At 55.1% G+C, this 22,293-nt stretch overlaps 2 protein-coding genes and 1 pseudogene across 2 annotated transcripts; all 3 read left to right on the forward strand.

The window, feature by feature from the left end:
- Positions 1–2,311: 2,311 nt before the first annotated feature.
- Positions 2,312–8,156, forward strand: LOC115403306 (telomere-associated protein RIF1-like). Its single transcript, XM_030112166.1, is given in 19 exon segments — positions 2,312–2,657; positions 5,709–5,888; positions 5,967–6,045; positions 6,133–6,229; positions 6,304–6,434; positions 6,512–6,607; positions 6,973–7,137; positions 7,139–7,162; positions 7,263–7,275; positions 7,278–7,330; positions 7,332–7,355; positions 7,430–7,454; positions 7,457–7,540; positions 7,543–7,563; positions 7,650–7,700; positions 7,703–7,773; positions 7,775–7,810; positions 7,953–8,031; positions 8,119–8,156. Coding segments are annotated over 18 exon segments (1,200 nt in total). The 5' UTR covers positions 2,312–2,657; positions 5,709–5,775.
- On the forward strand, positions 7,935–11,244 carry LOC115402671 (uncharacterized; annotated as a pseudogene).
- Positions 11,228–18,649, forward strand: LOC115403312 (telomere-associated protein RIF1-like). The gene is made up of 16 exons (XM_030112173.1): positions 11,228–11,362; positions 11,462–11,561; positions 11,667–11,935; positions 12,013–12,227; positions 12,373–12,466; positions 12,547–12,681; positions 13,267–13,409; positions 13,513–13,602; positions 13,677–13,725; positions 14,302–16,830; positions 16,962–17,090; positions 17,165–17,251; positions 17,354–17,466; positions 17,547–17,697; positions 17,781–17,892; positions 18,411–18,649. The coding sequence occupies exons 1-16, from the start codon at positions 11,228–11,230 to the stop codon at positions 18,647–18,649; spliced, it is 4,590 nt and encodes a 1,529-aa protein (XP_029968033.1).
- The last annotated feature ends 3,644 nt before the right edge of the window (positions 18,650–22,293 follow it).

Raw genomic sequence — 22,293 nt, forward strand, 5'->3', positions numbered from 1 at the left:
GTGGGGGGGGCAAGGAGGCACGGGCGGGGGCATTGCCCCCCTAATTGACACCCCGGACGACGGGCCTGTAAACACCCCCACTGTGGGAGTCATGAGAACACAAACATGGAGAACATAGGGTTGTCCGAGTTGGAGGCTGACTGGGGAAGTATACTGAGGCCTTTAAGGCCTCAAGGCCTCAGTATACTCCACCGTCGCCGCCACGGCGTTCCTACGCCAACAACCCTACGCCGCTACTGAACATATCTTGCTCCTGCGTCAAGGGAACGCCCTCCTCTGCCAAGCCGCTGGCAGTCCAACAACAATGCGGCTTCCGTAGCTCCGGCTTTACCTAGACATAGATCTATAGACATAGATTTCTAGACGTACGTATCTAGACACGCGTGCATTTACCGAACATATATCTGCATATATGACATATCTGGCGACACCGAGCTGTCGTGGAGAGAGGCATGAGCGGACCGTGATGAAATATTGGTGAAACTAATGAGCTTTTGGACGATTAAAGCCATTTTCGGAGCGGCTATCACATAGCCCCGTCTGCTAACAGTGCTAACACTGCTAACAGTATAGGGATGTGCGCCGCTCAATTTGGATCTATATTTCTCCGAAGCACTGTTCGGGCCAGAAAAGTTTTCCGGTGAGTTCTACTTTATTCTATAAACAACGCGAAAGCGGACCAATCACAGCCCTCGACGTTCACGTCACCACGCGTCGAAACGACGCGAAGTCACAATTTTCGGGAGGCGCACGTCAAGCCCCGACGTAGCCCGACGTAGCCGTCGTAGGGCTACGACGTCTACGTCGTAGGAACGACGTAGCGGCGACGGGAAGTATACAGGCCTCATATACTCCCCCGTCGCCGCCACGGCGTTCCTACGCCGGCAACCCTACGCCGCTACTGAACATATCTTGCTCCTGCGTCAAGGGAACGCCCTCCTCTGCCAAGCCGCTAGCAGTCACAACAACAATGCGGCTTCCGTAGCTCCGGCTTTACCTAGACATAGATCTATAGACATAGATTTCTAGACATACGTATCTAGACACGCGTGCATTTACCGAACATATATCTGCATATATGACATATCTGGTGACACCGGGCTGTGGTGGAGGAGAGGCTGAGCAGACCGTGATGAAATATTGGTGAAACTAATGAGCTTTTGGACGATTAAAGCCGTTTTCGGAGCGGCTATACACGTAGCCCCGTCTGCTAACAGTGCTAACACTGCTAACAATATGGGGATGTGCGCCGCTCAATTTTGGATCTCAATTTCTCCCGAAGCACTGTTCGGATCAGAAAAGCATTTCGGGTGAGTTCTACTTTATTCTATAAACAACGCGAAAGCGGACCAATCACAGCCCTCGACGTTCACGTCACCACGCGTCGAAACGACGCAAAGTCACAATTTTCGGGAGGCGCACGTCAAGCCCCGACGTAGCCCTACGACGGGCTACGTCGTAGGGCTACGACGTCTACGTCGTAGGAACGACGTAGCGGCGACGGGGAAGTATACTGAGGCCTTACTTCGCCGCTACGTCGTTCCTACGACGTAGACGTCGTAGCCCTACGACGGGCTACGTCGGGCTACGTCGGGGCTTGACGTGCGCCTCCCGAAAATTGTGACTTCGCGTCGTTTCGACGCGTGGTGACGTGAACGTCGAGGGCTGTGATTGGTCCGCTTTCGCGTTGTTTATAGAATAAAGTAGAACTCACCCGAAATGCTTTTCTGATCCGAACAGTGCTTCGGGAGAAATTGAGATCCAAAATTGAGCGGCGCACATCCCTATACTGTGTTAGCACTGTTAGCAGACGGGGCTATGTGTATAGCCGCTCCGAAAACGGCTTTAATCGTCCAAAAGCTCATTAGTTTCACCAATATTTCATCACGGTCTGCTCAGCCTCTCCTCCACCACAGCCCGGTGTCACCAGATATGTCATATATGCAGAATATGTTCGGTAAATGCACGCGTGTCTAGATACGTACGTCTAGAAATCTATGTCATAGATCTATGTCTAGGTAAAGCCGGAGCTACGGAAGCCGCATTGTTGTTGTGATTGCTAGCGGCTTGGCAGAGGAGGGCGTTCCCTTGACGCAGGAGCAAGATATGTTCAGTAGCGGCGTAGGGTTGTCGGCGTAGGAACGCCGTGGCGGCGACGGGGGAGTATACTCCGCCCCGGCTGCGCCGTCTGCTTCGTCTAGCTCCGTCTACTTGGCTTGCCATCGTGAACGCACCTGGTTTCAATGTTTTCCTAATTAGGTAGTAAGTGGGCGGTGTCTTGAGTGACGTCACGGGGTCAGAGTTAATTTCGTACGTCAGCGTGCGTGCAGTTTGGCGCGGGTAGATTTCGCGGGGTGAAAGTCAGAGCGGAGCAACAAGAGGGAGCGAAGAGGAGGAAAAAGGAGAAACAGGGACAAAAGTGGAATTTAGAAGCTCCACGGAGCTCCCAGCGCGAGGCGAGGCGAGCCGAGCCGAGGAGAAGCCCCCACGCCGGGTTTGATGGTGTTTCCGCGTCCCGTCTGATCGAGCGGAGAGCGGCCAGGCTGCTGAGGGGGCTGCGGGGCAGCTGCGAGCCTCTGCCGGGTGTCTGCCTCCACGGAGCCGCTGTGGAGGCGGGTTGACCCCCTCCTGTCGACTGGCTGCGGGTTGTCTGACAGGTGAGGCGGGTTATCGGGCAGGAAAAGTTCTCCTAGCGGCGGCTAACTTCCAGGCTACCTCGCGTTAGCATGGTGCTCACTGCTTTATGACTCGGGCTGCTTTCCCGGGCTCTTTGGTTCCTGGGGGTCGCTGCAGCCTGGTGGGGGGACTTCTGGGGGTCCCGGAGTGACTGGATGGGTGTCTGTTTCACTTGTCCAGATAACGCGTTGTGCAGGTGCATGCAGCAATCCTTCAAACTGCTTGCAAATAATGTGGCTCAGAAACAATGCAGAGCCTCATGGAGATCACTGCTCCCCTGTATAGATCTATGGGTTGTTTTAATGGGTTTAATGACCTACATTTTTATTCGGCTTTTTCAATACAAGCAAAGAGCAGTGGATAAAGTGACAGCAAACACAGCAAAACAAAGAACTCCTTAAAGGTTTGTCCAGTTACCACCATTAGATCAGGAATCACAATCCTTAAATACTCAGTGTCCATATTATCATGTCTATCTTACAATTCAGAGATGCTGTAGGTTCCAAGTATTTATATCAGGGTTCCCAACCCTGGTCCTCAGGGAACACTATCCTGCATGTTTTGGATGTTTCCCTCTTCCAACACACCTGATTCACATGACCAGCTCGTTATCAAGCTCTGCAGAAGCCTAGTAACAATCCTGATCATTTGGATCAGGTGTGTTGGAAGAGGGAAACATCCAAAACATGCAGGATAGTGTACCCCGAGGACCAGGGTTGGGAAACCCTGGTTTATTTAACCCCCCCCCCCCCCCCCCCACCCCCCCCCCCACACACACACACACACACACACACACGTTTATATACACCATCATATTTATAAGCACTAATGATTCATTGAAACTGAGGTTGACAAAGATGATTAGAGTACAAATTGACAATGGAAAAGTTGGACAGTAATGAAATAATAAACACTGGACATGGGCCTGTCATGTCTTGTTCATTGAGTGAAAAAGCAGAATTTTTTTCCCCATTTATCATTTCAATTCTCTTCCTCATTCATCAAGCTATAATAATTTCCTGAGATTCTGCCGCCTGACCCAGTTCAGAGACCCGTCCTGAAATAATGGGCCCACAACGTCTCTCCACTTTCTCATTATCCTGCGTTTACCAGTCATGTTGCTGGTTTGGACCCAGTCGGCTGAAGGTTTTACCGAGTGGCTGCCGGCTTTAGGTTTATGCCAGTGTGTACAGTAGAGGAGAGCGTTTGTAGTCTGTCCCTGAGATGTAATTAGGAATCCTGGTCCAGAAAGCCTGGACCTGTGTGCATGAACTAGATTCCACCCTGCTGCATCTCCAGCTGTCTGGGATGTCTTTCAACCCTGATCTAAGCAACCTGCTAAGGCACTGATGATATCGGTGGAGAATTTTGAACTTGTATCTGGAGGCATACTCATTAATGCCAATAATTTAGCCCAATCTTGGTCTTCAATAAAAATCTAACTCTCTTTTTCCCCCACGTTGTTTTCATGGCTGTGATGTTATTATGGCCAGAATTATTTTATGAGCGCAGAATAATAGAGAGGCGTCTTTCCATATGGCTGCGGATTGTCCTATTAGGAGTTTAGGATTGTCCCACAACCCACAAGACTTCCTAAAATATGGGTTTATTATTTGTAATAATGGCCACTGTCCTCCAGATTTCCTTCATGTCAGAAAGGATGGGATGGGATGGAGCATTTGGTGGCATTCTGGAGGACGAGAACAGCAGTGGGGGAAGTGAGGAGCGGTGCGATTGTTCTATGTGAACCGTGGGGGAAGAGTCGGTGTGGCCAGGTCTCTCAGGCTGATGCAGAATGACAACAAACCACACTTTTGGAAGACCCAGTCCTCGTTTTTCTGTTTTGTAGTTGTAGCTTTCCTAGATTCATTCTTGGCTTTTTGACATTCCAAAAAATATTTTTTTTATGTTGTTTGACAGAGTAATTTAATTATTTCTAAAGGACTGGTGGGAATATTCAGGGGGAGAGACGGAAGAATATCATTACTTGGGAGCACAGTTCGCCTTGATAACCTTGAGCCACAGAGAGATAGAAAGCAGTGACTGCCTTTCCATATCTGCCCATTTTTTTCAAGGAGCGGATAAAGATTGCGTTTCACTAAATCATGAAGTTGTCTGGGAATAAGAACTGCCGAGTTTGATTTCATTGAGACTCCACTGAAATGGCGGTCGGGGGAAGAACCTCCGACTCCTGTTAACCTTGTCGTCTTTCTCTGAAACCGGCTGAGTGCTTCCTGGTCGTGTTTGGGGTCGTTGTCCTGCTGAAACAGCCTCGCTACATCTTCATCGTGCTGGTAGAGGGCGGCGGTGGTATGAAGTAACTTTAAAGGAGCTTAAAGCTCGTGTCCGGAGTTTTGAAAGAGAGAGGTTTTTTTTCATCCAAAGTCTCAGGTTCCGCCCTCCCTCTGCTTTCATGACCGACCAAGCCACGCCCCCCTTAATTGTGCACGCTATTATCCGGGTGAAAATGAGAGCCTCTGAGTCCTACAGCATCCTACATGTTGAGCTGTTTATGGTGGATGTTCAGCAGACAGTGGATAAATTTTTATATTGCTTTATGCTAATATTATATTGTAGTATGGAACCAGACTGACACATTTAAGTTCTGTTGAAAAATGATGCATAAGTTGGAAACGAACGGAAACTCCGGACACGAGCTTTAAGCGTTGTTCTTGGCAGTGTTGTCTGGCGTGCTGGGCGTGCGACGTGAACAGGACCTGGCGGTTGAGCACATCACCCACTCGAGTCATGACCTCCTCTCAACCAATCAGAAAAAGGCGTTCTATTACTCGACCCAAACCCCGGGACGAGTGCAGCAAGGCAGGAAAGGAAAGTGGTTGAGATTGAAGTGTGGAGTCATTTTCTTTAAGAAACTGCGGACATGTCGATCACAGCTTTTTACCCCAAGATTCCCCAGAATGCATTAAAAAAGTCTTCGTATTACGCTCGCCGCCGTCATGACCCTGGAGCGACGTGGCTCCTCTCCTCCTCACACCCAGAGCGCCGGTTCAGCTGCAGCCTTTCCCCTCCAGGTGTGGTTGACCGGGCTCTCCGGGCTCCTCCTCCAGACTCCAGGCGTCCAGGAGGGGAGCAGTACTGATGGCGGGGCGGGGCCTGCGGACCGCCTGCGGCCTCCTGCCGCTGCTGGAGACCCTGGAGGAGCGCTCCGCCGGACAGGCGGAGCACACGGACGCCTACCTGACCATCGCCAGGTGAGCGCCGCTCCCGGACGCCCCCCTGACTGGGGGCGAGGCGGGTGCAGAGTTTGACCCCTCCTCTTCCTCCTGCAGCCGAATCAGCGGAGACGAGGGCCGTCAGTTCCTCCCGGCGGTGGAGAAGTACTTCTGCCTCCTGGCGAACTCCATCCTGGTGAGGAACGCTCCGTCTGATGGATCGCTCCGTCGGCTTCCCGCCGCCGCCGCCGCCGCCGCCGCGCCTCATGTTGGTGTTTTGCAGGGTCACATGAGCAGCTCCAGCCCCGAGCTGAGCCAGGCCGCCCTGCAGGCCCTGGGCTTCTGCGTCTATCACCCCCAGGTCGCCGCCAGGCTGTCGGGTGCGTTTGTTTCCCCGCACGGCGCGGCCCTGAGTGGGCGGAGGAGCCGTACTGAAGCCTGTCTGTCTCTGCAGAAACCTTCACCGGGGAGATCCTGGCGGGGCTGTGCTCGGTGGTGATCAAATCCACCGAAAAGAAACACTGCACCCGGGCATTGTGGGTAATCTCCAAACAGAACTTCCCCGCAGACATGGTCGCCAAAAAAGTGAGTGTGTGTCGTCGTGGAGGAGGGGGCGGGGGCGGGTCTGAACCCCGGGTCATCCTGGACCGTGTCCCCCTCAGGTGCCGTCCATCCTGGGGAGGTGGAGAGCGTGTGGGTCCGGGAGGACGTCCAGTCCGTCACCCATGGAGCACGAAGCCCTCAACGTCATCATCAGGTGCTCGCCGTCGGCGAATCAGAGGAGCGTTAGCATCACGACGCGCCCCGGTGTAGGGACCTGTTCAGCCTGGAGGAGGATGCAGCGGCCGCTGTCCTCGTCCTCCTGCTGGCGTCGTCATGGCGCCGTGATGTCAATGTCGTCATCAACATGACGACGATGAGGCGCCGTCGTCTTGTCACAATGTAGTGAAGTTGTTTTGAGGTCGCGGTGCATCGACGGCTTTCCTCCTCTGCGTTGCCAGTTGCTGTTTTTCCTCTTTGTTGTCATGGTGATGTGAAGCCGACGCGGTCGTAGCTCGGGACTCGTGCCGCCTCCTCCTCGCCGTCGGCCCCGGTTCCACTCATCGTCTCTCCGTCCTCAGGCCTGCTGGAGCAGGTTCCCTCCTCCATGGGCGAGGACGCCGTGCGGGGGGCCAAGCTGGTCGTCCCGCTGGTCGTCCACTCCGCCTCCAAGGTGCGTCTGCGTGCGGCGGCGGCCATGGAGCTGGGGCTGCCGCTGCTGCTGGAGAGGCAGGCGGAGGTGGCCGCCGGTCATCGAGCCCATGATGTCCACGGTGAGCGAGGGTTATCTTCACACCGAGCTCCCGGAGCTGGCCCCGCCCTCCCGGAGCTGGCCCCGCCCTCCTGGAGCTAACTTCCTCCCTCCCCTGACAGAAACTGATCCCGGAGCGCAGAAGCTCTTCATGTCTAAGAACGAGAGCAACGTCCTGAAGCTGTGGCCGCCTGTTCGTGAAGCTGCTGGGGAAGGTAAGGGAGGGGCCGTCAGGGCTGCGGGGACAGTGGGCGGAGTCAGGAAAGTAGGCCCGCTGTTTGTCTGGCAGCTGCTGCACCGAGGCGGCCCGTTCATCACTCGCTGCTCCCCCTGGAGGAGCTCGGCTTCCGCAGCTCGTCTCCCGCCATCAAGAAGATCGCCTTCATCGCCTGGAAGAGCCTCACGACAACTTCGCTCTCAACCAGGTGAGGTCGCGTCACGGCCCCGCCCCCTCGGAGGCCCCCCCCCCCCCCCCCCCTCCCTGACGCCCCTCCCTCCTCCGCCTCCCGCAGACATCCTGTCCAGCGCCAAGCGCATGAAGCTGCTGATGCAGCCGCTGTCCTCATCCACGTGCGCACCGAGGCGCTGCTGCGCTCACCAAGGTGGAGGTTGTGGTGGTACCTGGCCGTGCAGGCTCGGGCCCAACCTGTCCTCCAACTTCGACTGGTCGGTTTTCCTGACTTCGCCGTCAGAGACGTGGCTTCAGGCTCAACCTGGCGAGGCTTTTTGTAGAGGTCCGTGTTGTTGTTGAGCTCTCTCTCTCTCTCTCTCGTCCCCCCTCCCACCCCCAGGTGTCTGTCCCCCTCCTCCAGTGCACCTTCGGGTTCGACTCTTCGTCTTCCAGAAGCTCCATCTCAAATGGAACTGCTTCCCCCGCCACCCCCAAGTCAGGTGGGGGTCTGTCACTTCAACACACACACACACACACACACACACACACGAGCTTGTGTGATGTCCCCCTGCGGTGTGTGTGTGCAGGCTTCAGCAGTCGGGCAGCTCGTTCCGGTTCTCTCTGAACCACAGCGTCACGTCGCCGTCCAGCTTCCGTCCATCCAGCTGCTGGCCTGGAGATGCTGCTGCAACTACTCCGGGACCGGAAGCCGCCGCCGCCGCCCAAGAACCAGCTGACCCTGAGTCTGGGTGAGTCCCGCTCCAGCTCCGGCTCCAGGTCGTTTGAGTTGGCAGTTTACCGTAGCGACAGTCCGACGTGACGATCCGTCCGTATGAATGTCTGTGTTTCTCTGCAACCGCTTAAAACGAGCGGCGGTTTCATCGACAACACTCACCGAACCACGATTGCACCTCTTCGCGTCCCTCCAGAAGCCGCTGAGCCACCCGCTGCTGTCCGGAGCGTCGTCCTTCAACAAGCCGCCGCCGTGCTGATCTCCAGCGTCCGAGACGGCTTCGGCTGCGTGGGGACAGAAGCGCCAGGTAACGGGAGGCGGTTCCAGCTCAAGGGAAACCGTCGTCCTGCAGCAGGAGCCTCGTCTCTGCTCGTCTGCTCGTTTCCAGAAAGCCCCGCCGGGATGGGAGGCGTCGGGTTTTCAGTCTGACTTGTTTTTTTATGTCTTTCAGAGTCTCTTCTGACCGGTCATCTGGACAAACTTGCTGCGATTCGTCAACTTGACCATCGAGTCCGGTGAGTGTCTCTCTGATCAGACGCTCGCTCTCGCCGTCGTCTCCGCGTCGTCCATCTTCCTGTCAGAGCGAGTTCTCACTGTCCTTGTCTCCACTGTGTCGCTGCTCTGTGGGCGGCGCCCTTCAAGCCGTGGCCCGCCCCCGCAGCCCCACAAAGATCACTCTGATTGGTTCTGGGCTCCGTCCCGACGGGAGGGGACCGGCGAGACCCCGTCCCCCCCTCCTGCCCAGAACCACTCACACTGTCATCAGTTTAAGTCTGAGCGTCCGGCAGCCCCGGCGGTCTGACGGCTGTGAGAGCGAAGACACTCTGAGGGGGACGACCCCGATGATGAACCTTCACGTCTCAGGACCCGGTCCAGATCCAGGTCTGGTCCAGAGAACTGACCCTGTGTCTCCCGGTTCCATCAGGCGGCAGCAAGAAGGAGCGCCAGGGCTGCGTGACGCTGACGCTGCAGGCGCTGCAGAGCGTCGTGGAGTCGGAGCAACTGCCTGCCGACAGAGTGATGGTAAGAACCGTCCAGACAGGAAGTACCGGACCACCGCGTCCAGACAGAAGTACCGGACCAACCGCGTCCAGACAGGAAGTACCGGACCAACCGCGTCCAGACAGGAAGTACCGGACCAACCGCGTCCAGGCGAACCCGTCGGCGGCGCCGTCGTCTGGTTGGCGACGTCCCGGAGATTTAACTGTAAAGAGCTGCGATCGTACCCGACCGGCTTTTCAGCGCTAGCACCGCTATCGGCTTTTAAGATTCTATGGTTTAAAAGATACGAAGGCTCCATCCAGGAAATACGTGTTTTTGAAAACAGTTTGTTTCCATAGAAGCGGCAGAAACCCGCCGGTCTGGAACCGTGAGCTTCTTTCACGATTCGATTCGATTCTCAAATTCCGCTGGTTTTTAATCGGCTTTAACTTCAGAACGGAAACGGTTGAATCGTGTTCCTGAAGACTTTCTGAAGTAGATGCTCTGAAGCAAACGCCTGTCGGTAGGGCTGCACGATTAATTGAAATCTAATCGACATTGAGGTTTGGCCTCGCGCAATAATGTAAACGTAAGACGCTACGGTTTTTTCTTTTCCTTTTTTTTTTTTTTTTTTTTTGCAGCCTCCCCGCTTTGACGTAGTGACGTAGGATTAAACAAGTTTGTCTGCGCTCCTGTTGCTGCGATCAAATATGATGAGACCGTTTGTCTACGGTTCCCATAATCCTTTGCCACCTGATCACATGTGCAAATAACATCTGCTTGCTTGTAGCTATGCTAGCCAGGTGGCTCCTCTAAAACTAACTGACTCATTATTTTGGCAGTTTCATGCAGATGTCTTCGATATCTGAAATATAAAAATTGAAAATCGAATCTCAATATTGGTCTGGAAAATCGCCATTAGGTTTTTTGCCGGAAGCGTGCAGCCCGCCTGTTGGCCGTTTAAATCTGTGTCTCTCCGCCCTCCGGCTCCTCAGGCTCTGCTGGAGGCCACGGTGCAGACTCTCCCTCCCAAAGTCCTCAGCTCCGCCTCCTACCAGGTCGGGAAGATGGACGTGCTGAACGTGAGTCAGCCGGCGGCCGGTCTCCGTGGCAACGCAGCGACGGCGGTTTCTGACCGTGTCTTGTCTCCCCTCAGGGCACGCCGGCGCTCTTCCTCATCCTGCTCCTGTACGACAGCGGCGCTCTGTCCTCCCCCGCCCTCCACGACAGGTGAGGGGTCGTCCTGCCGTAGCCCCGCCCCCTGCTGGACCGCCATAACCCGCCCCCCTCCGCCCTCAGGTTCCTGGACTGCCTCCAGGCGCTGGTTGGCTGCGGCCTTTCCGGCCCCGCCTCCCCGCTGGCGTTCGCCGAGGCGGTGCTGGCGGCGGCGAGCCGCTGCGCCCCCCAGCTGCAGAGCAAGGAGGTGCTGTGGAGGATGTGGAGCGCGGTGGTCGGCCCGCTCACCGACACCATCACACAGGTGGGGGAGGCTCCGCCCCCGGGGGGCGGGGCTCGATGACGCTCAGTCCAGCTGAGACGAGAGAGCAGCTGATCTGTTGATGGAAGAGAAGAAGAGTCTATCATGTTTTCAGTCAGTTTGATTGATCAATACCGTTTCGGAACTTGTGTTAAGTTAAAATCAAATACAGAAAATTGAAAATCGCGATACGACGACATACCGTGATATCGGTTCAATTCAGCTTTATTTATGAAGTGCCGATTACAACACGGTCGCCTCCAGACACGCTCAGTAACCTCCTCCTGCTTCCAGTCCAATGAGGTGAACCAAGGCGACGCTCTGGAGCACGACTTCAGCGCTGTGCACTCGGCGCTGACGTTCCCCGTCACGCAGCTCCTTCCGGGCGCCGCACTCCCGCAGGTCTGTCTGTCGCCGCGTCCCGTGTTCCCCCCCGGAGGCCTCCCTGACCCCTGACCCCTGACTTCTGACTCCCCCGTGTTGCGTTCAGGCGTCCCAGAAGGCCATGCTCCTCTCCTGGTCCCGGCTGTACAGGGTGTTCGACCGCTGCTCCGCTCTGGTCGTCACGGCCGAGGAGAACATCTGCTGCGAGGAGCTGAGCGCCAAGATGGCGGCGGCGCTGGACCCGGAGGCTCTGAGCGTGAGTAGAGGAGAGGTCAGAGGTCGGCGCGTACCGGCTCCTGCTCCAGGTCCATGTTCTGATTGGCCTTCCAGTCTGACCGCCTGCCGTGTCCCTCAGGCTCCGCCCACGGCGAGCGCGCTGGCCGGCATGCTGCAGGTGATGGTGGAGTGTGTGGACTTCTCTCCGTTCACGCCGCAGTTCCAGCAGAAGCTGCAGTGTAAGAGCAGATCAGACATCCGTCCCGGTTCGGTCCGGGCGCCTTGTTAAAGGGTAGTCAGGAAGTGGTGTGTGTGTCCTGGTTGTAACCCCGCCCCTCCCGCAGCTCCTCACACGCCGGTCGGCCGGACGCAGAAGAAGAGCCGCGCTCTGGGGAACCTGTCCGGGTTCCTGTCGCTGCTGGTGCGCTGCCTCGTCGCCTGGCTGGACGCCCCCGCCTCGTCCTGCGAGGCCGCGGCGCCGGCGCTGCTCGCCGTCGTGTCGGCGCTCTTCGGCGGCCTCGCCCTGCCCGACGCCGTTCGGGAGGCGCTGGCCGGCCTGGTCCCGACGCTCGCCCGCCTGTTCGGGGAGGAGGGCGGCGAGCCTCACGTAAAGGTGGGTGGGGCCAGCGGAGTGGGCGGGGCAGTTGGGCGGGTCCGAATGGGTCGGTGACGGAGCTCCGCCTCCCGCAGGTGGACAAGCAGCTGGAGAAGCTCCTGGCGGACGTGCTGGGCGGCCTGCAGACCCGCTCGGCTCTGGCCTTCGACTCGGAGCTGCTGGCGCTGCTCTCGCCTCTGCTCTGCGCCGCCTTCCCGCACAGGAACAAGCAGGTCCGCCTCGCCGCCACGCACTTCTGGAACGCCACCTTCGCCAACACCGCCAGCCTGTCGTACCCCGAAGAGATCAGGTACAGGCGTCCGGATCGTCGGCGCTCAGAAGTGCGATTGTGAACAATTCATCATTTAAAGTCTTTACAGATAATACAGTAGAAATGATTAAATGATTCGACGTTGAGTCGAGAAGCTGACAGCCTCCCTGTTTCCTCTCCCCAGGCCCGTCCTGCTGCAGGTGAGGCAGAGAACTCCCATCATCCTCCCCGGCTTCCAGGCGTCGGACGTTCCCGGCGAGCTGGGCGGACTGGAGGCGGTGAGGTTTTTACCGATCGGAGCGTTTCAGAGACGTCCGGCTGGAGACGCCTCAGGATGACTCCTCTTCCTCCTCCTCAGAGTGAGAGCTCCCAGCTGGAGACGAAGATCAGCGGCATCCCCGTCTCGGTGGGACTGAAGGACTGTCGGGTCAGTCTGCCGGCCGGGTCAAAGGACAAGACCCCCACGACCCCCAAGACCCCCAAACCGGCCTCTGTGAGTCAAAAGGCTTCGTGTCGCGTGACGTCAGTTCACAAGAAGTAACAACAAAACTGAAGCGCCAGTGTCACGACGAATTCCATTTCTGATCCTAGAGGCTTCTGGGTAAAGCTGGATATACAGCAAACACCACAGAGCAAAGCATTCTGGGAACTGAAATGGCTCACGATATTCCCAGTACTGCAAATGTGTCGATTGGATCTGATTGGCTGCAACGGGACCATGCTCGCATATCAGTATGACAATATTAGCCGCTCCAGCAGCATCGTTCACATAAATCCTGTGGAAAAACAAATTTATGTCCTGATGCTGTCGCAGTAGTAGCTAGCGGCCTTCCTGAGCTAGCGCTCCTGCTAGCTGACATCAGGCTGTGACGCCGTCGCTGGAACGTTGCTGCTCTACTCATACTCTAGATGGCGCTCTGAGTGTAGCCTGTGTGATGCTGACGGAGCGGCTGGGCTGTGAAGGAGTCGTATCAGGAGCAGGGTGGAGCGCCGTTAGCGTCCGTGCTAACTCTCCGGCTCGTGTTTCGAATCCCTTATCGAGACCTCACTGCTGTTTTTCTTTATTTCCTTCTTTCAGACCAAACTGGACTTCGGCTCTCCCAAACCGCCTCGCCGAGACGTCCTGGAGGAAGAAGCCTCCATCGACTTCGTCTTCATCCCCCCGGAGGCCAAAGAGCGAGTCCTGACGGAGCACCAGAAGGAGGTGATGAGGACCAAAAGGTTGGTGCGAATCCGTCCGGGGTCCCTGAAGGGTCGACGTCACCGACGGCCGTTTCCTCGCCCGCTGCTCTGCTGACGGCGGCCTTTCTTTTCCCATCTGCAGAGTGGACATCCCGGCCATGTACAACAACCTCGACGCCTCTCTGGACACCACGGCGTTCAGCCAGTACACACAGAGCCAGGACGACTCGCAGTACGTCCCAGCATGCACCCTGCACTCACATGTAGGTCCAGGAAACACTGGTGTCAACTGCTGTGTCTCCACAGGGACAAGCTGCCAGCGCAACCCGCCGCCGCCGGAGACTCCGCCGCTCAGGTAAGCAGAGCGTGCGGTCCCGGTCACGGTGGAGGGAGTCGTGGGCGGGGCCTGTTCCGGGGCGGCGCTGAAGACGACAGCGGGAGCTTCAGCAGGCTCCGAGCTCCGTCACACTGACGGGCTGAACGTCCCCGTGAAGCACCGATATGAGGAAAAATACTGACGGCACACACCGTTTCCCAACCTGAGGTCCAGGGCCTTGTTGAAGGTCCATCAAAGATCACAGGGAGCCCCAGGCTTGGCCTGCTGACATTGTTGGGGGTCATATTTAAACATGTCAATGTTGATTTATTTTTTTGCTCATTTGAGGATGTTTTTGTTTTCCGCTGAAAATACCAATCGGTAAAAAACACAAAAAAGAAGAAACCCACAAAAGGACAAGTCCAGATGTCCCAGGCTTTTATGTTCAAGCTGTCCTCTCTCCATCGGTTTGATGGTGATTGGATGAGAATCAGAAGAGTTTCACTCTGAGATGAAACCTTGACTGTTCCTGAAATGAAGGGCTGCTAACAAGTTGGTCTAAATTTAAATAGTTAATAAGAGATTTTTGACTGACCTGACTTTGGTTTATTTTAGGTTCCCCAAAAAGAGGTAGCAATCCAGGAAGTCTCTGAAGTTGTCGCTGAAGATGGGGAGAGGGCGGAGCCTCGTCCCGATTCTGCTGGCATTCCTGCAGCGGAAGAGGGCGAGTGTGACGAGACGGCGCCGGCGGACGGCGGGTCGAAAGAAAGCCCCGGCCTCAACGCGTCGTCGTCCTCGGACGTGGTGTCGGGAACTCCACAGAAGCTCAACAGTCGTCGTCAGTCATTCATCACCCTGGAGAAGTACGCCGAGGGGAAGTCTGGCAGCCCGAGCGTCGTGTCCTCTTTCACCGGTCCTCTGGCGAAAGCCTCCACAGGGTCGAGCCAGACGTCCCCCTCTCCGGAGGCCGCCTCGCCCCCCAACTTGCAGTCCAGCCAGACGACAAGTTCCCAACACTCCGCCGAGTCGCCTCGACGGCCGAAAGAGTCTCTGGGCAAACCGGAGCCCATCAAACTGACGGAGAGGCTTCCCGGCGACGCAGCGGCCGAGGACGACGTCATCCCAGACACACAGGCCCGGGACGGAAAGGAAATTTGTAAAACACCTTCCATGTCGGAGGAAATGGGGTCTCCCAGTCAGGAAGAGGAGGCCGAGTCAGTGCTGGATGATTCCCAGTCATCCGTGTCCAGCTCAAGTCGGTCCAGACGGCCCAGAGTCCCGCCTCCGCTCCCCGGAGAGGACCTCAGCCAGCGGGACGCCAAGTTGTCTCAGCTCAAGAGGAAACGATCTCAAGAAGAATCTCAAAGCGAGCCGGAGCAACAACGGCGAAACACCCGGAGCCAGCAGGCCGCCGAGGAAATGAGCCGCAGGATACGGACGAGATCGAAGGGGGACGGGGGTTTATCCAGCCCGAAGGACTCGCAGGAAAAACAGCGCAAGAGAATCAAGCTGTTCAACAACTCAGAGGACTTAGAACGCAGGCGTAAAAGGTCCAGCGGCCCGGAGTCCAGTCAGACGGACGACGACAGTCAGACGCCGAAGAGGCGCGGTCGGCCGAAGAAAGCCGTCAACGCTATCCGTGAACCGAGCGCCGCGGAAGCGACGAGTTTTTCTGACAAAGAGGACTCCAGTTCGAAGGAATCCAGTTCGATTGCTGACGAGCCCTTGGAGCCGAACGAGGACATTAAGTTAAATGAAGACTCACAGATCCGGTGTCCTCAAAGTGCTGGCAGCCCCCAAGAGTCTGAACCTGCTACACAGACCGAAAAAGACCAGGACGAGCCCAACAAGGGTTCACAAGTTGTTGCTTCGCCCCCCAAAAAACAGTCCCGAGAGCACGAGCCGGAGTTGGAGGCGAGTCCTCCTTCAGAGAGGAAGTCCTCGGATGACGTGAGCTCTAGACCTACAGCAGCAGGAAGTCTGGATGAACCCCTGAGTCAAGAGGACTCAGAGGTTCTCACACCCTCTTCTGATAGCCAGTCACAACGTAGATCCAGAAGAATCAAGGCGTCTCCCGAAACAGTGGAATCACAAGACCAAAGCAAGGATTCACAGAAACGGCAAACGAGGTCCAGTTCCCAGATCCAGAGTGAAGGAAGAACTACGAAGAGGAACTCTGCCCCCGCTTCGGGGGCCAGTGCAGACTCCTCTGGATCAGAATCCTCAGACGCCAAAGAAAGCCCAGCGACTGTCAAAAAGAAAGGGTATGTTCATCGAATAGTGCTGCGAAATCCTCAAGTCATGACGTTAAAGGAGCTGACCGGCCCAGACAGCGACGAGTTCCAGGAGGCAGAGAGCCCCTCCGACACCGAAGAATCCTCTGACCTGGAGGTTCTCCAGGGACCACAGGATGCTGAGAACAAATCCACGACAGAGCTGGAGGAGGCAGCTCCTCTGAAAGAAGAAGACGGTACAAAAGATCCGTCCCCTGTTCAGGCCGAGCAAAGAGATTCCAGAACAAGTCAAGAGACGACTTCACAAGGTGACGCTGCCGAGGTGGAGTCTTCAGGCGTCCTAGAAGAAGCAGAAGAACCTCGAAAAGATGACGAAGATGGGGCTGCAACACTTCCACCACTCAATGAGACGACTGAGAGCGCCGTCTCAGAGTCTTCAGGAGCTGAAATGGATTCTGGAAAAACTCCTGATGATTCAGACGCTGACTGCCTCCAACATCCAGAGGAGGCCGGAGAAGAGACGGATCTGGAGACGAGCCGAGTCCAGGACGAGGAGGAGCAGCAGCATCCCGACACCTCTGCCGAGGACGGAGCCTCGTCTGTGGCGGAGAACAACCAAGACTTGAAAACCCAGATTTCAGAGAGTCTGGAGGACCCGGCGAGTTCCGACAAAGAAGAGCCCGGCGTAAATACCCACGCTGCCCCGGGAGAACTCTGCAGGACTAATCTGCAAGATTCTCCATTGAAACAGAAAGACCTGGAGGCCGTGGTGGCCTCGGACGTGGGCCAGAGCCCCGGCGGCGGCAGGACCAGAGGGATCTGGTCTCCGTCGGCCTCGCCGTCCAGCAGCATCCTGAAGAAGAGCCAGAAGAGGCAGCTGGAGGCCGACAGTCCGTCGCCCCTGGTCAAGGTCAGTGGAAGACACGAGTGTCCGTCTGTGGATGGAGACGGTTTCACCTCATCCGTCCTTAAGATTCACATGTTTCCAAAGAGGTGGCAGAAGCACCGTAAAACGTCTCATTGGTTCTCTGCTCTCTCCAGTCCAGGCGAGTGTCTTTCGCCAATCCGATCCAACAGCAGGAGACCGCTGACGACATCGACCGCCGCAGCCCGGCGGTCAGAACCAGCTCGCCCAGACGCTCCAAAGGCGGCGGCAACCCTCCGCCGAAGGTAGGACCGGCGTTCGGCAGCACTTCAGCAACCGAGGCCGAAACTCTGACCGTAACGTCTGCGTCTGTTACCAGCTGGTGACGACTCCGACGAAGGGCCTGCTGATCCTGAGCCCCCGGAACCTTCACAGCTCCGGCTTCAAGAGCTCCAAGAAGTGTCTGGTACGTTCACGAAGGAGTCCGAGTGGCGTTCGTCCGTCCGGCGGCGGCCTGGGTTCGTTGCTCCAGCCTCTTGTTGAACCGGGCGCTTCGTTTCCCCTCCAGATTTCCGAGATGAGCCAGGAGCCCCGCCCCGTCTCCAAACACTGCATCTACCCGGCGCTGGTGGGCTGCTCCGCCCCCGTGGAGGCGGTGCTGCCTCAGATCTCCAACATGTGGTGAGAGCGCCGTCGGCTCGGCACCCTGACCCTTCGCCGCGTTTCCGCCGTCTCACCGCCGCCGCCGCTTCCTCCCGCAGGTCTCGAGGCTTCGGCCAGCTGGTCCGGGCCAGAAACATCAAGACGGTGGGCGACCTGAGCGCTCTGACCCCCGCCGAGGTCAAGACCCTGCCCATCCGCTCCCCCAAGATGTCCAACGTCAAGAAGGCGCTCCAGACCTACGAGCAGCAGGTGAGGAACCGGCACCGGCGCCGCGGCCCCGGCGAGCCGGCGACTCGGCCTGGGCGCGTTTCAACAGACGCTCGTCTCCACAGAGGAAAGGACGCGGCGGCGGCGACGAGACGGAGAGGATGACGTCTGAGGTGGAGGAAACGAGCGCTCCCCAGACCACCGACGAGGACGACATGACCACCGGAGAGACTCTGGGTGAGCGACGGCTCTTCATCGGGACGGTTAAACTCAGAACACCTGTACATTCAAGCTTCTGAATCCGTGGAGAAAATGTCGATTTTTTTTTTTTTTTTTAACAACACCAAAAAAAAAAATCACAGAAAGTTACTTTAATCTCAACATGAAGCCAATTTTGCATTCTGGGTATTTTCTCGGTGGCAGCATCAGCGATATCTCAGCTCTGTGTTATTCTGAAGAATCTCTTACAAGAAGAAAACAAGAATTTTTTCTTTAACACTTTGATCGTTTTCTTGGTGGTTTGTCCATATTAGAGCTTCTTACGGCCCAGTTTCGGCCCTCGTGCCTCATGTTTGACATCTCTGAAACCAGAACCTGTTACTGAGTGTTTTCGCTTGAACTGGACCTTAAACCCGAACTCTTCAGTTCAAACCTCTCAGTCATTAAACGGTGTAATTTGACCCCTGGATCGCCGTCGTTTGGTGGTGAGCCTGGGCTCGAGGGGGAAGCTGAACTGTGTGTTCTGGTGTTTTCAGCCACGGAGCTGCCGGACGAGGTCGTCGCAGAGCCGCAGGAGGCCCGGGGACTCCCGGAGGTCAGGGAGGCCCCCCTGCTGTCGGAGCTGCAGGCGCTGTGCTGCAGGGCGAGCCCGGCGGCGCTCGGCCGCTGCTCGCTGCAGGAGCTGGTCGACGCCCACCAGCTGCTGGGAGGCCTGATGAGCAGCGTAGTGAGGGAGCTGAAGAGCCGGGCAGAGGGGGCGGGGCCTGTGCCTTAGGACCGCCTCTGGGGGGAGACGGGGGGGGGTCTGTGAACTTGTTCTTTTATTTTTTTTTTTCTCCATTTCCACTTTTTTTCAGCTTTTAAATACTTGAATAAAAATAAATGGTTTTCTGAATTTGAAAACTTTTCAGCAGTGTTTACTGTTCAGAGCTGCTCCACTGGTCACCCGAGCGTCACGGCCGCCATCTTGGAATCAGCCAGAACTCGCATCTAAACTGATCTTCTGGGGTTTTTTTCCTGGAAACATCTCAGACGTACGTAGGTTTGATACAGAAGACACGGTTCACCATAGTTCAATATTTATAGCGGGTTAAATGGTAATGGAATATTCTGATGTGACATATGATCGATAGTTAGCAAAACACGTGTGATCGAGGAGCAGAAACTGTTGGCTTCATTTTCCAACGTATTGAAATACAAATGGATGGAGTATAAAGCACAGCAGATCAGTTCTAGACCAGATGGTACAAATGAAGATAGAAATCTTACAAAAAATATAAAATTTAAAGTTTCCACAAGGTGACACCAGTCGAACTGTATTTCAGATTGTTGCTCCTCCTGTTCTTCCTCCTCTTCCTCAACTCTTGGAAAACCTTTACAATGAAAAATGGGAGATCTGAGACGGTAAACGCAAACATTTCAAAAAGATTCTACTTAAATTTTTTTCTTTCTTGCCAATTTCTTCCTTCAGACTTTATTTCTTTCTTACTCTTCTCCTGCCAGACGTTCTGCTGTCTGGATCTGTAACTCGGTGGAGGATGAGAAGAATCAGACTTCTGTCAACGTGAATAGACGACATCCTGCGTCGCCTCTGTTTTCAACCAGCATGATTTGTTTCATTTCTACAATATTCTAGTGTGAGCTGTAATCTGTTATTGAAATACATTATTCCTGAAGTCTCAGCTGGACTAGTGCCAGATGAACAGCCTGGCTAATGCTAGCTGGCTACATGATGTTACTCTGTAAAGAAACATTTTAGCTAGAAGAGATTAATAAACACGGTTCAGAAACATGAGAGAGACGGTCTCCAGTGAGCTGCGGTGGCGTCACAGGAATGGAAAGAAAAACTTTTATTTATTATTAAAGTGACACTAAGTTTAGTTTCTTGCCTCCTGTCAGGTGGGAGATGCTGCAGAGAGGCAACGTCTGCTAAAACACCCGTCCAAACACTTAAAGAAGCTCATCTGTCTCTTGAGGACCATTCATTACTGATACGCGCTCAAAACATTATCAAGTTTAGTATTTCCACAAAATGCATGCCTTTTTTTTCAGGAACGTTTCTCTCCATTTAACAGAATCGATCCAAAAAGCCTGAACAGTTTCCAGCCTCTGCTGCTGCCAAGTGAAGCCAGCGCTGAAGAGAAAAGCTGTGATTCCGGGGCAGTTCCAGCAGGGGGCGATGATGATGACGGTTTCAAAAAGAGCCCGAGTCCCACTGGAACCCATTCAGCCAGGCTGAATTTCAGAGGGCAAATAAACACATTAAAATCCTGGTTTCAGAACATGTTCTGGTTTCTATCGGTGGTTTCTACAGTCGTGTCGGTTTGACCAGAGTCCGAACAGAGAGTCTACAGTCTGGAGAGAGAGAGGGAGAGAGGGGAGGTGGATCTGCTTTGTGTTCAGTCTTCTTCATCTCAACTCAACCTGGAAAATCAAGTTCCTGCAGATTCACCCGTCAGATGTTCTGAAGAGCCTCGGGGACGTTCCAGCAGCCGTGCAGGAGTGTCTGTAACACCGGTGTTGTGCTGCAGTCCCCTCATCAGACCCCTCTTTGGCTCAGCCATGGAAGCAATTTATGTGATTATCCTCCAGCGCCGTGCCAGAGGCTGCGCCGCAGACGGACGGACGCTCAGCCTGCAAGCGTAGCAGCTTTTCTGCTGTGTGGCCGGGCTGGACCATGACCAGGAGCAGAGCCGCAGGACGGATCCCAGCAGGGAAGGACTGCAGAGCCCGGAGCAGGTACCGCCGCCGCCGCCACCGCCGCCGGCCGCATGCTGCCGTGCACGACAGGACAAATGACACCCCGAGCCGCCACGGCCGCCAGCGAGGCTGCAGGCGTCTCTTCGGACATCAGTCAGTTCAGCAGAGGCAGTAGATTGGACGAGTTTGGAGGAGTGTGGAGCCCCGGCCGGGTTCTCGGAGTCTGTTTCTGTCCAAACGGACTCACTCATGTTGGAAGACGTTTCACCGTTTGTCTCCAGGTCGTCCACCGAGACTCTAAAAGAACCAGACGTCTTCCTGACAACACTTGGACTTGGTTCATTGTTGCTTTTGTCTTTTCAGGCAGGTACATTGATATATTGGACCGTGTTCTGAAAGCAATCATGAACTGAATCCAGGTGTTACTGGACTCAGAAGTATTTCCTTGGTCTGTTCACGGCTCGTCCACGCTGATTGCTGACGGGCAGTTCCGTCCACACTACGGTTTGAGTTCACGCCGGAACGTGTTCCCACGCATCTCAAGATGAGCGTCATGCAGGACCCAAAGGTCCCGGCGTCTCCTCGAACCACGACGTCTCGCCACGTTCGGGAGGATTTACTGAGGGTTCAAACACTAATCCGCCGATTGAGAGCGAGGCTGTAGCTCCGGACCGAACCCAACCCAACTCTCCCATAATTTCAGTCCACGTGTGTCGACACAGAGAAAGGCGTCGGGTGTTTGAACGTCATCGGGTTTTTACAACGCTGCAATGTAAAAATCCACCAGTCTGAAAGTAGTTTGTCCCTGAAGCATGTGGAGATTTCGGAATGATCTGTTTCCTTTAGCAGTGAAGTTAAAATTTTAGTTTTGTTCGCAAATTAAAAAGTTTCCCTTCTGTCTCTGAACTTGTCCCTGAATGTCGAGGCTTCAGAGGGTTGAGATCTCCGGACCGACGGGCCGTTTCCTCCTGCAGGAGTCCCCATGCTGCTGCTGCTGCTGCTGCTGCTGCTCCGGGCTGGAGCGCCGGGCTGCGAGGCCTCCGGCGGGTCGCCGCCTCCTCGCCGACGCCCCGTGAGTACCGACCGGGCTCCCGTCCACACCGGGAGCCGACGGATTCCAACATCACACAAGATCAAATCACGAGAAACTCTCTCTGATTTCCAAATCATTGGTTTTAAATCGTCGTGTCAAACCTAAAGCACGCTACAGGTTAGCTTCACTGCTAACGCTGCGATTTTACAGTAAATCCTCTGATAATGACCTGGATTCCATTAGAAAGCCCGTCTCCTTTAATGACCAGGTGCCCCTTTTTTTTTCTTTTTTTTTTAAATGTGAAGCGCTACGGCGCTGTACTGACAGTCATCTGTGCTCCAGCGCCAGTCCTCCTGGTGTGGCGACTGTGTGTATTACACGCGTCCGGCAGAAATGGCGGAAGGACAGAAAACATTAAACTTGATGTTGACATTTAATTTTTTTCACATCGATTGAAAAAATAAAATCGAATTAATCGAATTAATTCGATGTATCGCCCAGCTCCAAACTGCACTACTGTTTATTACTGTTTTAGTACCTGTTTTAAGTAAATGAGCTCAGTACATTTTACTGGGTTCAAACTGACACAAAAGATGTTTTTGCTTATTTTGAGAATTTTAAAATATAAGCCTCTCTCTTATACATGCCAGCGTCCATTAAAAGACTGGTGCCAGCTACACTTGAGA

The sequence above is a fragment of the Salarias fasciatus genome, chromosome 16 (genome assembly GCF_902148845.1).
Source record: "Salarias fasciatus chromosome 16, fSalaFa1.1, whole genome shotgun sequence".
Lineage (NCBI taxonomy): Eukaryota > Metazoa > Chordata > Actinopteri > Blenniiformes > Blenniidae > Salarias > Salarias fasciatus.